At 37.8% G+C, this 12,329-nt stretch overlaps 1 protein-coding gene across 5 annotated transcripts in view; it reads right to left on the reverse strand.

Moving 5' to 3' along the window:
* COMMD10 (COMM domain containing 10) overlaps nucleotides 1–12,329 on the reverse strand; it is a 175,300-nt gene that overhangs the window by 121,000 nt on the left and 41,971 nt on the right. The window contains exon 6 of one of the 5 annotated variants that reach the window (XR_013961114.1): nucleotides 1,843–1,919. The exons of 3 other annotated variants lie outside the window; for them this stretch is intronic. Coding sequence is in view for 1 of the 2 variants with exons in the window: in XM_080678527.1 (XP_080534653.1) it covers nucleotides 9,622–9,639 (18 nt within the window). In the remaining variant the exon portion in view is untranslated. Of the gene's footprint in view, nucleotides 1–1,842; nucleotides 1,920–8,332; nucleotides 9,640–12,329 lie in introns of those variants that run through there. One more of the 5 variants, XM_080678527.1, reaches the window with a different exon arrangement.

Consider the following 12,329-nt stretch of genomic DNA (forward strand, 5'->3'; position numbering starts at 1 on the left):
CAAATTGACCGTACCTCCACTACACCCACAAGCCACCCGCACCAGCCAATCAGGAGCAAGTATGCAAATTAACCCAACCAAGATGACTGCAGCCACGGAGAGAGCAGGAGGCTTGGGTTTCCCCGGCAATGGAGGAAGCCAAGCTTTCCGCCTGCCCTGGCTGGCCCAGGCCTCCACTCAAGGCTACAAAGTTTCAATTATAGAAGATAAATAAATCCCAACAAAAATGGTGGCAGCCACAGAGCTGGAAAGAGCAGGAGGCTTGAGTTGCCCCCGGCGATGGAGGAAGCCAAGCTTCCGCAGCCCTGGCCTGCCTTGGCCTCCGTTTAAGACTACAAAGTTTCAATTATAGAAGATACATAAATCCAAAAAAAATGGCTGCCGCCATGGAGCAAACAGAAGGCTTGGCTCTGCTACAGGCTACAAAGTTTCAATTGTAGAAGATAAATAAACCCCAGATACCAGGGCCTCCACTTGGGTTGCCAGGGGGCATGGCCGGCCTGCAAACCACCACAGGCCCCTCGCCCAGGCCGCCCCATGCCCCAAGGGAACCCCCACCCTGATCCGGGACACCCTTCAGGGCAAACCAGCTGGCCCCCACCCATGCACCAGGCCTCTATCCTATCTAATAAAAGAGTAATATGCATCTTGACCATCACTCCAACACACAAGATGGCTGGCCCCATGTGGTCAAAGATCCTGCCCCCATGTGGACACAAGAGGGCCACCACAAGATGGCCAGCAGGGGAGGGCAGTTGGGAGGGACCAGGCCTGCAAGGGAAGGCAGTTGTGGGCAATCAGGCCAGCAGGGGAGGGCAGTTATGGGTGACCAAGCCAGCAAAGGAGGGAAGTTGGGGGCAACCAGGCCTGCAGGGAAAGGCAGTTGGGAGGGACCCAGGCCTGCAGGGGAGAGCAGTTGGGGGGGACAAGGCCTGCAGGGGAGGGCAGTTAGGGGTGACCAGGCCTGCAGGGGAAGGCAGTTAGGGGTGACCAGGCCTGCAGGGGAGGGCAGTTAGGGGCAAACAGGCTGGCAGGGGAGCAGTTAGGCATCAATCAGGCTGGCAGGGAAGTGGTTAGGGGGTGATCAGGCTGGCAGGCAGAAGCGGTTAGGGGCAATCAGGAAGGCAGGCAGGCGAGCAGTTGGGAGCCAGCAGTCCTGGATTGTGAGAGGGATGTCCGACATTGGAGAGGGTGCAGGCTGGGCTGAGGGACACCCCCTCCCCCGTGCATGAATTTCGTGCACCGGGCCTCAGTAAAAGAATAATATGCAACTTGACTGTCACTCCAACACACAAGATGGCTGCCCCCCTGTGGTCAAAGATGTCTGCCCCCATCTGGACACAAGATGGCCACCACAAGATGGCCAGCAGGGGAGGGCTGTTGGGAGGGACCAGGTCTATAAGGGAAGGCAGTTGTGGGAGATCAGGCCAGCAGGGGAGGGCAGTTGGGAGGGACCAGGCCTGCAGGGGAGGGCAGTTAGGGGTGACCAGGCCTGCAGGGGAGGGCAGTTAGGGGTGACCAGGCCTGCAGGGGAGGGCAGTTAGGGGCAAACAGGCTGGCAGGGGAGCAGTTAGGCATCAATCAGGCTGGCAGGGAAGTGGTTAGGGGGTGATCAGGCTGGCAGGCAGAAGCTGTTAGGGGCAATCAGGAAGGCAGGCAGGTGAGCAGTTGGGAGCCAGCAGTCCTAGATTGTGAGAGGGATGTCCCAGATTGGAGAGGGTGCAGGCTGGGCTGAGGGACACACACCCCCGTGCATGAATTTCATGCAGTGGGCCTCTAGTTGGTTAATAAAGCCATACAGGTTTCTGTACCAAAGATCCCTGTTGGGTGCAGCCAACAGACCTTTCTGCAGGACTTGAGCTTGGCAGGTGGTGTTGTCAGTGGGTGAAGGACCAGGTTCATACACTCCCAGGCTGGTGCTGTAAGAATAAGAGTGCTCAGTCCTGGGAAGATGGTGCCTGAGGGTAGTGTGGGATAGGAACTCAGCATAGGGACCTCCGTGGCTGACCCTCCAGATCTCTCCTCAGGGCCACGCCACCCAGATCTTCAGCTTATGACTCCCATATGCCATGAGTCGCCTTCCTTCTCCCGGAGCCCTGGGTGAGTGTCTGAGAGCAAGATCCTGTGCTTTGACCATTTAAGAGAGCACTTGGGTTTCTAGCAGGTTCCCTCCTCTTCCAGGTGGCAGAGTCCCCATTGATTTTCACTGCTAGATGCTATACAGGCTCCTCTTCCCAGCTCTAGTGCTCTGGTTTGAGGATCGCAGTATGGGGTTGAGATCCTACAGCCATGGTCAGCAAACTGCGGCTTCTGAGCCACATCCAGCTCTTTGCCCCCTTGAGTGTAGCTCTTCCACAAAATACCACGGCCTGGGCGAGTCTATTTTGAAGAAGTGACGTTAGAAGAAGTCTAAGTTTAAAAAATTTGGCTCTCAAAAGAAATTTCAATCATTGTACTGTTGATATTTGGCTCTGTTGACTAATGAGTTTGCCGACCTCTGTCCTACAGTCCTCAAGTGGTACTTTTTTGCAGCCAACATATCCCTCTGGCTTCTCAGCCATGCACATGGGTACAGGGGCCAACCCTCTCCACATCTCTGCCCTTCCTACTAGTCTCTATGTGGCTTCTGTAAATCCATGGTTACAATATTCCTGTTCAGCTATAATTCAGTTGGTTATTCAAGATACTTTCTCTATAATTTAGTTGTAAATCCAGTTTGGCTCCAGAGGAGATGAGTGTAGCTTCCACCTATTCCACAGCCATCTTGTAATCTATCAACTTTTTAATTTTAAACTTGAGAAGGAATATTTATAACTCTAGCTAAAGTTTTACATTCATCAAACATTCAAAGTTTCTCCCATTTGTTATAATTAAAGGGATAGGATTTCTATAAAGTGTACAGCTTTTTATTTGGTGATATTTTTTATTGTAGAGCTTTATTAACTTTTCAAACAGCCACTATAAGTCCAAAATTGTTACCCCAACTCCAGAGACAAGTTAAAATTTTGTGATCCTAACAAAAAATAACAAAATAATTCTAAGGTCAAATACCACTAGTATGCCTAATCCACCAAGAATGTCTAACAAATTGGTATACATAAAGCAATGCATAATTACCCAATATACTCAGTTCAAGGTCACATGCAAACCACATTATAATTAAATATTCAGTAGTTTAAAAAGATACCACCTTTAAAAACGAGAATTGCCACAAATTCAAAAGAGAAGCTACTGCATTAAGATTTCCTTCCATTGCCCTGGCCTAGTCGCTCAGTTGGTTGGAGCATTGTTCCATACACCAAAAGGTAGCAGGTTCAATTCCCTGTCAAGGCACAAACCTAGGCTGTGGATTCAATCCCTGGTCAGGGCGCATATGGGAGGCAACCTATCGATGTTTCTCTCTCACATTGATATTTCTCTCTCTCCCTTCCTCTCTCTCTAAAATCAATAGAAACACACCCTCAGGTAAGGAATTAAAAAAACCAAAAGATTTGCTACCATTATGGTGCTAACAGAAAACTCTGACAAATTCATAGTCTTTTATTATTTGTGTTTGAGTGAACCATTTCCTCAAAAATGTTCTGAGAGTCCCTTTTTTTTATATTTCTAAATATAACTTTTCTTTAACTGTTAAAAATATTACATATATTCTAGTACCCCTAAAATTGGCATAATCTCTAAAGATGTACATAGTTGTTGAATGACTAGCTCAAAGTCATTCAAAAAATAAAAAAATTTGATTCAACATTTTGCCTGAATACTTACTTAGTATTCTCTTCTGATTCAAGTTCAAATGCTTGAGGAAAAGGTCACTAGCACCAAAGAACAAATTTCAGCAAAGTCTTTTGATAGACCTAACCGTCCCCTAAATATTTTCTTCCAATTGCTGTCAAATAACAATTTATCATAGATATTATAGAGACTATATAAAACAGAAGAAATTGTCTTCCATATGCCTTTTATGTTAACAGCTAGTTTCACATTTTGAAAAACTCAATAATGATCTTATAAAGAGCTGGGCATTTCCATTCTCCTACTCTAACCTGGAAAGTCCTCTTTTAAAAGGTATCAATGATCTAAAACTGTGCTATAATAGACACTTTTACATTTTCTGTCATATTTAATTCTCAGAAAAACCCTGACATAGCTGTTATTCTCCAAATTTCCAGATCAGAATTTGAAACTGTTAGATAAGTAACCTACTTGAGCTTCTCCAGTAGAATTCCAAGGCCTGTGTTGTTTTTACTATGTAATGCTATGCTCAAAGTCATTCACCTAATTCTCTATTATCTATCTGTCAAAATGTAATATGAGATATTTTTTTTAGCTGGATGACAGAAATCACTTAACTCAATCCCTTTATTTTGTACATGAAAGCACTAAGATCAGAAAGGTGAAATGCTTTGTCCCAGGATACCTAACTACTTAGTAACAAAGTCTAAACCCTTTCTACAACAATATTAATATGGAGGGGGGGAGGGAAACAGAAAGAAAACCATGGTAATCTTCAGCCAGATCTTTTAAAGTATAATAAATTAAATGTTACAGTTGTTCTAAAAAATTTTAGAGCCTTAATTTGTTAGGATAATTTTTATAACTCTTCTTATATTAATGAACGTGTTATGTTTTAATAACCTAACATGGAGAAAAATTAATAGATGAGTAATACTGCTAATATAAATAAAGGCAAACTCCTGCCATATAAAACAGTATAAGTAGAGCCTACAAGAATGACAACCATGGGAGACCTTGAAAATAGGTGACTGACTGGGGACTCCAGTTTCCCCAACACAGTTTGGTTGCCCCAAGGGCTTAAGAGGTCAAGCAATATCTCAGCTGACCTGTTGCCTACTCACACTTCAGTTGAGTACTCTCTAGAAAAATCCAGTACAGACTCTATTCTACTACCAGAAATTCTCTGATTCTGTAGGACCATAAGTACTTCAACACTTAGCCACAACAGGAAAAGAAAAAAAAACAGGAACAATTCTCAGTCCAATCTTCTATCAAGCTCATGCTCTCACTCCTCACATCTGGGAAATTGAAATAAATCACTTACCCTCAAGAGAGTTTCACAGCCATCAAAACAAAATGTTTAAGAGCAAGATAAAACTATACAGATTATGAGAATAGGGTTTACTGGACTAGCCATGGACCTCAATGAAGACCAATGGCAAAGAACTCACTGTGAAAGCATGGTGGCTACTTTATTAAATTGTACCTAATTTTCAGCCCTCTGGGACAATAAAAAATGCGACTCACTGCTTATTAATTTCAAGGGTCCAATGAGACAAAGCATAAAAGTACATAAAATAATACCTGGCACATAATAAGTGGTCAATAAATGTTATATATATCATCTTATCTTCTTGATTGTTTGAATGTGATACTATCAGGTATAGTGGTTACTGTTTGTCCACTGCAACTATTGAGAAACACAGCTTTGATAAGCTCCACCCATCCAGTCTGACTAGAATTCAGGAAAAGGTGGCAGCACTTACATCAGCGGTTCTCAACCTTTTTAATGCTGCGACCCTTTAATACAGTTCCTCATGTTGTGGTGACCCCCAACCATAAAATTATTTTCGTTGCTACTTCATAACTGTAATTTTGCTACTGTTATGAATCGTACTGTAAGTATCTGTGTTTTCTGATGGTCTTAGACTCTACAGCAGCGATTCTGTTATGAATCATAATGTAAATATCTGTGTTTTCCGATGGTCTTAGGCGACCCTGCTAGTGGTTCTCAACCTGTAGGTCGCGACCCACAGGTTGAGAACCGCTGCTGTAGAGCCTAAGACCATCGGAAAACACAGATATTTACATTACGATTCATAACAGTAGCAAAATTACAGTTATGAAGTAGCAACGAAAATAATTTTATGGTTGGGGGGTCACCACAACATGAGGATCTGTATTAAAGGGTCGCGGCATTAAAAAGGTTGAGAACCACTGACTTACATAGACTCAATGAGGTCTCGCAACCACCTGCAAATTTTATATAATATTATGAAGGACTTAGATGTTCCCTCAGCCTCCAAATAGAAAGGCAATTTACAGGTTTACTTCTTAGCATAAGCAAAATTTTATGAGAAATGGGTATCTATTTTTATGAATTACTACTAATTAGGCCCCAGTTTTAATTGTATTTTTAGATTTTTCTGTATCTTAACCTATTCAATGTCTCCCCATCTCCAAAGATTACCACCCATAAGAAAGAGCCAAAATATATAGGATTAGGTAGTACTTTATTCATAAAGGGCATGTATATCATCAAAGAGAAGCATAAATACACTATTATGTGGCAGCAGTCTTATTATTAAATAGTCGTTAGCATGCCAACTTAAAATATTGGAGGAGGTGACTTTTATGTAACTTTTGCATAAATGAATATCCAATATCCACTCTCAAAGCCAAGAAATCTATAAATCCTTTTACATACCTATATACAGCAAAAAAGGCTTGATAAATTTAAATCAAACCAGTCTAGATGCATGCTTACAATTTTCATATTTGCTTGTACTTTAGCATCAAAATAAGTCAATGTACATTACAATCAGTTGAAAAGTAGAGCAAATAACCAAATTAAAATAGGGGTGAAAATCTGAGCATCATTCACATGAGGATGAAGAACTTTCCGTTTCTCAATTTAAAATGAGACCCTCTTATAATTACAACATATTTTTATTAGGCTATTTCTTCTCTCATTATAGCATTAACAATTAAATAATACCATTTTCCTCCTCTCTTAACAAAAAGAATGATTACAGTGTTCCTGCCTCAAAGGACTCAATATTCGTAAAGAGTTTTAGGCCCTGTAGCTGAAAGCTACCACGTAAATACTAAGTACTATAATTGAGAATAATGATATAAATTAAATATGGTTTAATATAATAGAAAATTACATTTATAATTGGCACATTGCCATACTACCCCTGTGGATTTGTTCTTTCAGAGCACATACTCTACGAAAGGTCACTGTGGGTGGAAAAGAAAAATCCCACAGGGAGTTCAAGTAGCCTACAATAAAATACTAGTAATTAAGGATATGGTGTTTTTCCTCCATATTCATTTGGGAATCATCTCTACTAATTAAGAGAAAAGGAACAATGATTTGTTAAAAACGATGGCTAAGACAATTCAATCTCAATTCTAATAGCCTGGCTACAAAGTAGAATACTATAACACTGAATACAAACTATTGTACAAGCCACCAAGTCAGTATTCAACTACCTTCCAAGATAATACATTCCTAAAAATATCTTCCTGAGTAATTTATGTTCCTAACAAAATGTTAAATTACAACATTACAAATTCAAATTCAATTAACATTAAGTGTCTACTATGTGAGAATTATAATAATCATTTTACAGACATGATACTATTTAATTCTATCAATAAACCTAAGAGGCAGGGATTTTGTCAAATTGGGAAATTTTCCACAGAAAGATTCAGATTCTTGACCACAGTCTATGAATTTAAAATCAATATTCTCACTTTAAATCCAATGTTCCCTTCACTGTGTCAAATTAAGGTATCTCTGACTATGCTAATTAATAATCAACTAACAAATCACTTAACCTCACTGAGCCTGAATTTTCTCATCTCTAAACTTAGAGGGTTGAAATATAAGGGTGCATATATTCTTTAGAATTAGTGTTGCAGGTTTCTTTAGTTATAGTCCCAAAAGTGGAACTGCTGGGTCATAAGGCAATTTCATTTTTAATTTTTCCACATACTGTTTTCCACATTGGCTGTACCAATGTACATCACCACCAACAGTGCACAAGGGCTCCCTTTTCTCCACATCCTGGACACTTGTTTGTTGATTTATTGATAACAGCCTTTCTGACAGGTGTAAGGTGATATCTCATTGTGGTTTTAATTTGTATTTCTCTGATGATTAGTGACATTGAGCATCTTTTCATATGACTATTAGCCACCTGTATGTCCTCTTTGGAAAACTGTTCAGGTCCTTTACCCATTTTTTAATTGGATTGTTTGGGGGGTTTTTTGGTATTGAGTTGTATAAATTCTTTATAAATTGTGGATATTAAACCTTATCAGATATATTATTAGGCAAATATGTTCTCCCATTCAATGGGTTGTCTTTTCATTTTGTTGATGTTTTCCTTTGCTGTGCAAAACTTTTTTAGATTTACATAGTCCTATTTGTTTGTTTTTTCCTTTGTTTCCCCTTGCCTGAGGGAGACAGATGAGAAATAATATTGCTATGAGAAATATCTGAGTTTTACTGCCTATGTTTTCTTCTAGGATATTTTTGGTTTCAAGTATACCATTTAAGTCTTTAATCCATTTTGAATTTTTTCTTGTGTGTGGTGTAAAAAGTTGGTCTGGTTTCAGTGTTTTGCACACATCTGTACAATTTTCCCAACACTATTTACTGAATAGACTATACTATCTTTATCCCATTGTATGTTCTTGTCTCTTTTGTCAAATATTAACTGACTATAAAGATGTGGGTTTATTTCTGGGCTCTCTATTCTGTTCCATTAGTCTATCTGCTTGTTTTTATGCCAGTACCATGCTGTTGATTACTATGGCCTTGTAGTAAAGTTTGTTATCAGGTAGTATGATTCCTCCAACTTTGATCTTTCTCAAGATTGCTGTGCATATTCTGGATCTTTTGTGGTTCCATATATATTTTTCAAATATTTGTTCTAGTTCTATGAAATATGTCATTGGTATCTTAAATAGAAACTGCATTGACTCTAAAGATTGTTTTGGGTAGTATGGACATTTTAACAATGTTAATACTTCCTATCCCATGAACATAGTATAGACTGCCACTTATTTTTATCTTCTTCAATTTCTTTCTTCAGTATCTTGTAATTTTCCGAGTACAGTCTTTTACATCCTTGGTCAAATTTATTCCTAGGAATTGTATTTTTTGAAGCAATTGTAAATGGGGTTGTTTTCTCAGTTTCCCTTTCTGATAGTTCATTATTGATGTATATAAATGCAACTGATTTCTGGATATTTATTTTGTACCCAGATACTTGACTGAATTCATTTAGCAATTTTAATAGTTTTTTTGTGGAATCTTTAGGGTTTCCTGTATACAATATCACATCATCTGCAAGAAAATATTTTTTTAAACTTAATATATAATATTTTAAAAGTTGTTTATAGTTTGTTACTTCATTAATTAGATTTGGGATCAATACTTTTTAAAACAATACGTTACCAGGGTTTGTAAAAATTAGATTATATTAATTCTACATGTCTGATATTTTGTTAGTAGCAGGAGTGGGATAAGTGGTAAGATAAAGAATATTGCTTCACTAACCCTATTTCTACCCCTCTGTTCATCTATGACCCTAGTTATGATATGTTCCACTGCCTAAGGATATCATTCTCCATTATAGGATAACGTGACTGAAATACACTATTCTCTGTGTGCTCACTAAATAGCTACCTTCAGACCCTCAATTATATATCCAGATACAGAACAAAAGCACAGAAGTGATAATGCTGAGCTGATGCTAAAAACAAACAAGAAAATAGCCAAACCAGACTCACAATCCTTAGGAATCTTAGGATGGCCACATTCCAAATACAGGCAATCCTCGGGTTACGTAGAACTCGATGTACGTCGTTTCATGGATACATCACCATCTCCCATTTATTTATAAAAAAAAAAAAAAGTTTTGTCATTTCGACGTATGTACATATGTGCTTTATGTTTTTTATTATTAATTTACCACAAGTAAAGGTCAAGAATTGTTACCTTCTTTTAAATTTTTTTATTATATATTTTATTGATCTTTTACAGAGAGGAAGGGAGAGGGATAGAGTTAGAAACACCAATGAGAGAGAAACATCAATCAGCTGCCTCCTGCACACCCCCCACTGGGGATGTGCCCGCAACCAAGGTACATGCCCTTGACTGGACCCTTCAACCCGCAGGCTGACGCTCTATCCATTGAGCCAAACTGGTCAGGGCTTCAATTTTTTTTACTGTTTCACTTCATTACTGCTGTGTATGTGCTCCATGTGAGTGACGTAGGTGCTTATGTAAGTGGGTTCCGACTTAGGGGGAAAGTCGCATTACATCGTGCTGTAGGAACAGATCTCCGACGTAACCCAAGGACCTACACTAATAAGCCAGATATGCAAGATGTGAAGATCTGATTAAGCCCTTTAAACCTTTTATATAGAGACATAAGATTTTTATAAAAGAGTACATCATTTTGGGTCATTAAAATTAAAGACAGTTGAAAAGTTCAAAAAAAGGAAAAAGAAAAAGAACATGACATAAAGAAAAGATTTTGTGTTGAACTTGTTACAAAAATATTCACTTTTCCTAATACCATAAAACAGCCAACAGTGTCCAATAACCTGTTCTAAGAAGAGAAATACGTTATACAGTAAAAGTGATTCCTCCTCTTCATGTACATTTAATTTCCTCTAAATATTTTTCATATAAAAAAAAGAAAAAATGTGAAATAAACATAATTTGCACAATATGTTGAAGATATATTTAAACATTTATATGGTACCTAACATCAAACATGCTCAAAATCTCATTTAAACTAGGCCAGGAAGGAAAAGTGTGTGTCAATTCCCTTTGGTCAAATTTTGAACAATGCAATTTACTCATGAGAAAACTTAACCTAACCTGTATTCTTCCTTTTTTACTATTAAAACAAATTATATGTTCCCACTCCCATCAAAAATCCAACCCTTCCATTTATGCTCTGGACCTCATTATCTTCTCACTTTCTCAAGAAACTTATATCTCTCTCTGTCCTGCATCAATTTCTCCTCCAACGGATCTGAGGTATCAGCATACAAACCTCCTCTACTATCTCGTCACTGAAGTCACATTCTGCTACATTGACTATCCTATTTCTTTTCTTCTTGAAAGAGTTTACTATATGGTTGCTTTTCCTTTCTCTCCTTAAATTCTTTATTTAAGTTTAATCAGTCAGGTTTCTTCTTTCACTCAATTGTAACTGAGGTTACTATTTGTCAAGGTCATTAGAGAAGTCAATCTACCAAACCCAACAGTCACATGTCTCTCCTTGACTTAGAGTGTAAAATTGTTTCAACTTAAATAAAGAAAAAGAAAAATAGAATCCATATAACTATAATTTTATAATGAAGAATAACAATAAGATAATCATTGCATTTTAGAACAACTTTAACTCTTTGAAACATATACACATATTATAGGATCAAGTGCTAAATTATTAAATAAGCATAATTCAGTGTCCTAGCAATGAATATAACATAGAGGACTCTGAAGTAAAATTGTCTAGTTTCAAATCCTAGTTCTGCTGTTTATTAGCTGTATAACATAAGACAATAACCTCTATGTGTTTTCATTTCTCCATCTATAAAGCAAGAATATAAGTATTCATATCTGATAGAGATGTTGGAGGTAAAACTATGTCTAGCACAAAGTAACCACAAAAAAAAGGGCTTCCCTTCACCCCTTCTCCTCACTCAGATAGAATCTGTCATAAATTTTGAAAATAAAAATAAAGAACTTTAACTAAAAAAAAAAAGTGGTCTTGAAAGTCCTAACTTCATTTAACATCATAATTACCCATCCATAAAGTACTTTCTGTAACCTGAGCAGAATTCAATTTAACATTAATAGAAATGAAAATTCTTATCAAGATGATTTCATCCCAGTTGAAGAAACAAAAAGTGTAACACAGGACTTTCTTAAATGATCTACCAAAAAAATTTAGAATCACTTATTAACAAAACATAATTTTCCTGATCAGCAAATTTACTGGGGAAAATGCAATAAAGCAAAAATAATACAACATTTAAATATTTCAGTGTTTTTCGGATATTCAAAGTTAAAAATTTTGATGCCATTCAAAATTACCAATATTTGTTACATATAATACTGCTATTCTCTATAAATAAGGAAATTTCAATTGTCTATGATTAGCCTAGAATTAGTTACACAATAACTTAATACAGCCATGCAACTATCTTGGGGATTTTTAGTCTCTTTTGTCATAAAGAAATTAATACAAGTGACAGAACGTAACAAAAAAAGTCAACAGTGTAGAAGGCTTTTAATATATTTCATCTTGGCAAATGATGACATACAAATTAAACACTGAAATCATGATGATTTAATTTATTTGTTATGTACAATATCTGATTAATAGGCATTAATTTTGTTGATGGAAACAAGCAAATTCTATTGTTATATACAGATTAGAAATGTAAACACAAGCATTTCCCACAACTACTGACTTCACAAATTATTTTGAATGTTATTTCAAATAATAATGTGACTACCAGAGGTTAGGAAAGCAAAGAGCTCTACTGCCCCCTAA

This window comes from Plecotus auritus (genome assembly GCF_963455305.1).
Source record: "Plecotus auritus genome assembly, chromosome: 7".
Classification (NCBI taxonomy): domain Eukaryota; kingdom Metazoa; phylum Chordata; class Mammalia; order Chiroptera; family Vespertilionidae; genus Plecotus; species Plecotus auritus.